General features: G+C 39.0%; 1 protein-coding gene across 3 annotated transcripts; it reads left to right on the top strand.

The window, feature by feature from the left end:
* Positions 1 to 4064, top strand: LOC102079478 (waprin-Phi1). Of its 3 annotated transcripts, none has more exons than XM_019349980.2 (7): positions 1 to 373; positions 697 to 834; positions 1386 to 1526; positions 2063 to 2203; positions 2863 to 3003; positions 3528 to 3665; positions 3767 to 4061. In XM_019349980.2, exons 1-7 carry the CDS (start codon positions 262 to 264, stop codon positions 3784 to 3786), a joined length of 831 nt encoding a protein of 276 aa, XP_019205525.1. In that variant the 5' UTR covers positions 1 to 261; the 3' UTR covers positions 3787 to 4061. The 3 variants fall into 3 exon arrangements, with proteins under 3 accessions (XP_019205525.1, XP_019205526.1, XP_025757208.1); XM_025901423.1 differs by lacking the exon at positions 1 to 373 and adding an exon at positions 380 to 524 and having other exon boundaries at positions 3767 to 4064; XM_019349981.2 differs by lacking the exon at positions 1386 to 1526 and having other exon boundaries at positions 10 to 373; positions 3767 to 4060.
* The last annotated feature ends 294 nt before the right edge of the window (positions 4065 to 4358 follow it).

Raw genomic sequence — 4358 nt, 5'->3', positions numbered from 1 at the left:
GTGGTGTTAATCTTCTTTATGACCGTGTGGTTGTTCCCATGCTGGATAAAGAAGATATTGAAGCCTGTCTTGTTGTATTACTAATATGCAAACACAAGATTCATATCATCATTTGAGCAGAAAGAACCCCCAAAAAACCCTAAATGTGCCTGATTTGACACCATATCAGAGAGAATAAAACTCTAAACACACAAGGATCTGGCATCCTTAACTGGCCGCTCAGTCAGTGGTTCTGCACAATCTTTTGAGCAAGAGGTGAACATGGACAAACGCTCGTCTACAGTTTATGTGTTGATTGTAGCACTTTGTGCATTGGTGCACTTTGGCACTGTTTTTTGCACAGCTACTTTGAGAAGTGGTGGCATTTCAACAGGTGAGTTTCTTTTGTCTCGATTTGTATTGAGTTTACAATCTGTCTACTTATTGATTGTTTTCAGGAGAATGCCCATGGCACCTTAATCTTGTTCTGTAACGTAAGAGGAATGACAACTGTTGTAGAGACCACATATGCTGTGTCTATGATGGTGAGAAAGTCCGTGTCCCTCCCGTTTTCAGTGCGTGTTACAATGTTTAATGTCTTCTTAACAGTGTATGTGAAAAATCTCCTTAAATAAAATAACAAGCATGTAGCCACATTTGCATTTACTAGAGCTTCTTGTCTAAATGGATGTTGCTTCTTCTTCTTCTTTTTTGTAGCAAAGCCAGGAGTGTGCCCTGTCAGGTTCTATATACGTGCAGACTGTAATGAATCTTGCTCTAAAGATAGTGACTGCCCCGATAATGAGAAGTGCTGCTCCAACGGATGTGGACATGAGTGCATGGCTCCAGTCATAGGTGAGAAATGAACAAAGTAGCAAAGACCACCCCAAAGTGAAAATGAGTAAAGTTAAAGTGAAGTCACTGTTGGTCATGGCCATTTTTTTCAGCAGGCTAGTTTAATTGCTAACATGTAAATGCAAGATACTATGATACACAACACTATTATAACGTGTGTCTGGTATGATATGGTATCAGAGAGACTGTAACTCTGCAGGCACAAGGACCCAGCATCCTCTAACTGGCATGCTCAGCCTGTGGTTGTGGACTAGTATACAGTATTTGTGCGCACAGGAGTGCCCAAACATGGGAAACAGTTTGTGCATTAGCACACTGAGACAGTAGCAAGAGCTTTTTGGAAATTACAGGCTTTTTTTTCAAACTCAGATTTATTCAGCTTTGCATTCTATCTAAATATGTAGTTTTTTTCTCATTTGCTTTTTTTAAGCAACCAATTTGGCGATCACAAATCGCAGAATTCACACCTCATTTCCTACAGCTGATCACACTTCTTTCTCGCTTTATAGCATCAGGTCCATATTTGTTAACTGAATTTGTTCTCCTTTCAGTGAAGCCAGGAGTTTGTCCTCTCAGGCTTCCCGCAGCCTTTGGACCATGTGTTGAATCTTGCTCTGAAGACAGTGACTGCCACAATAATGAGAAGTGCTGCTCCAACGGATGTGGACATGAGTGCATGGCTCCAGTCATAGGTGAGAAATGAACAAAGTAGCAAAGACCACCCCAAAGTGAAAATGAGTAAAGTTAAAGTGAAGCCACTGTTGGTCATGGCCATTTTTTTCAGCAGGCTAGTTTAATTGCTAACATGTAAATGCAAGACACTATGATACACAACACTATTATAACGTGTGTCTGGTATGATATGGTATCAGAGAGACTGTAACTCTGCAGGCACAAGGACCCAGCATCCTCTAACTGGCCTGCTCAGCCTGTGGTTGTGGACTAGTATACAGGAGTGCCCAAACATGGGAAACAGTTTGTGCATTAGCACACTGAGACAGTAGCAAGAGCTTTTTGGAAATTACAGGCTTTTTTTTCAAACTCAGATTTATTCAGCTTTGCATTCTATCTAAATATGTAGTTTTTTTCTCATTTGCTTTTTTTAAGCAACCAATTTGGCGATCACAAATCACAGAATTCACACCTCATTTCCTACAGCTGATCACACTTCTTTCTCGCTTTATAGCATCAGGTCCATATTTGTTAACTGAATTTGTTCTCCTTTCAGTGAAGCCAGGAGTTTGTCCTCTCAGGCTTCCCGCAGCCTTTGGACCATGTGTTGAATCTTGCTCTACTGACAGTGACTGCCACGATAATGAGAAGTGCTGCTTCAAGGGATGTGGACATGAGTGCATGGCTCCAGTCACAGGTGAGAAATGAACAAAGTAACAAAGACCACCCCAAAGTGAAAATAATTTACAGGATATCTGTTTATTATATCATCTGCAATAGAAGGAAGAAAAAAGAGTGTGCAATTTGCAAGCGCCTGCTTAACACTTTGTAAGTTTTGCCAAAAATATAAAGAATAAATTGAAAATTTGACTTAAATTTAGATTTTAATCATCTGGATCACCAGTAAATCGGTATCTCAGCCAACAGGTAGATGGAGACACAGTAGTCTCCCACTGGGAAACAGAATCAGGGCAAAATAGAAAACTAAGAACATGAACTAAAAATCACTAGGGTGAAAAAGAAAATTAAATATTGAGTCATGGGGCAGAAATGTCTTTGAGAAGAAAAGGAAAGAGGAGGATGAGTGAAAAGACAGCTGGGGCTAATGAAATGTATAAAGATATCAATTAAGTTAAAACCTTGAATAATACTAATGAAGACAATGGGAACAGGAAAATCAGATGACAATGCTGAGTACACAGCTGCTTAAAAGGTCAATAAAATGTTTCACATTTGTCACACACTCTTAGATAGAACTCATACCTCATTTCCTACAGCTGATCACACTTCTTTCTCATTTTACAGCTTCAAGTCCATATTTGCTCATTTTTTTATACTAACTTCATTTTCTTTCAGGAAAGCCTGGAGTGTGTCCACTCAGGCATCCCCCAGCCTTTGGACCCTGTGTTGAATCTTGCTCTGAAGACAGTGATTGCCACAATAATGAGAAGTGCTGCTCCAACGGATGTGGACATGTATGCATGGCGCCCTACATAGGTGAGAAATGAACAAAGTGACCATCTACATCATATCAGTTTTATCACATCATATAAAACAGCTAGACATAGACTTTATTTAATCCCACACTGGGGAAATTCAATAGTTACAGCAGCACAAGAGACAGGAAGAAAAAGTTTATTAGAGAGAATTAGAGGTATATTAAGAAAATAAAAATACAAAAGATAAAGATGAAAAATAGTGTACAAAAAAGCCTAAATTCTAAATTATATGCAGATAGTTATTAAATAATGTAAAATGCAAGATTTGATATAATATCATACATATAATGTGATGTACACTTACTGCAAAAAAACTGAGAGCACAGAAGTTGATGAGTTGTGGATCATGTTGTGAGACGTGATTCGTCTTTATGACCATGCAGTTGTTTGGATACTGCAAACAACCACGTGGTCACTGACTGAATGCGGGGTTTAATAACCTCATTTGATATTTTACAGAGGGAAAGCGTAACACTCTCTTATGAAAGGTCTTTGCCTTTAATGTTTTCTTATTCTTTTTAGTGAAGCCAGGAGTGTGTCCTCTCAGACGCTTGGATGACAGACGGTGTCCTGACTCTTGCTCTAATGACAATGACTGCCCCAATAATGAGAAGTGCTGCTTCAGTGGATGTGGTCATCAGTGCATAGAGCCCTACCTTGGTAAGATATGAAGAAAGTAGCAAACACTCCCTAATCACTTTTCAAGAGGTTAAAGGCATTTTGTAACTAATCATATTCTTCATTTTGGTGTATCTGTAAAGTCTGGCGGGCTCTTGTCTGAGGCCTCCACATGTGTGCTGAGTACTACATCATGATGGTCAGAGTCCAGGACATCAGAAGTGCTGTGATCACACCTGCAGTGACCTCTGCTGATTAGAAATCACATTTTTCTTACAAAGAAAAAGCAGTCTGTTGGCATTTTATTCTTGTTCATTTACAACATGCAATCTTACTTCAGTGGGAAAAACATTGTATTCAAGAAAACAGTGTTTGACTATGAATAGTATATCTGTTCCATTTCTAATTAAAGAGTTATAGGATAATTAATTGTGTGTTTTTTCTTTATATAAACCAATAAAAATTGCCCCTGTTGATTTGCTACACATTTTTAATAGGCCTCTGATTTCTGGTGAAAACAATAAGTCATGCACTCAGCTGCCATGCCCTGCATGCACACTCACCACACAAGACTCCGCTGCTGAAGCGAAAGCATGTTGAAGCATGTTTAATGTTTGCTGAAAAACATTTAGACAAGTCTGTGAAATATTGGGAGAATATTCTCTGGTGAGATGAGACCAAAACTGAACTTTCTGGAGGCCATAATACACACAATGTTTGGAGGTCAAAAGGCAT

Source organism: Oreochromis niloticus, linkage group LG20 (assembly GCF_001858045.2).
Source record: "Oreochromis niloticus isolate F11D_XX linkage group LG20, O_niloticus_UMD_NMBU, whole genome shotgun sequence".
Classification (NCBI taxonomy): Eukaryota; Metazoa; Chordata; class Actinopteri; order Cichliformes; family Cichlidae; genus Oreochromis; species Oreochromis niloticus.
Note: the sequence above shows the minus strand (reverse complement) of the source record. Positions and strands in the feature narration are given on the sequence as shown.

Coding starts and splice junctions, on each gene's coding strand:
- LOC102079478 (XM_019349980.2), top strand. CDS start 262: ATGGACAAACGCTCGTCTACAGTTTATGTGTTGATTGTAGCACTTTGT. Junction 2,204..2,862: donor GTGCATGGCTCCAGTCACAG/GTGAGAAATGAA, acceptor ATTTTCTTTCAG/GAAAGCCTGGAGTGTGTCCA. Junction 3,004..3,527: donor ATGCATGGCGCCCTACATAG/GTGAGAAATGAA, acceptor TATTCTTTTTAG/TGAAGCCAGGAGTGTGTCCT.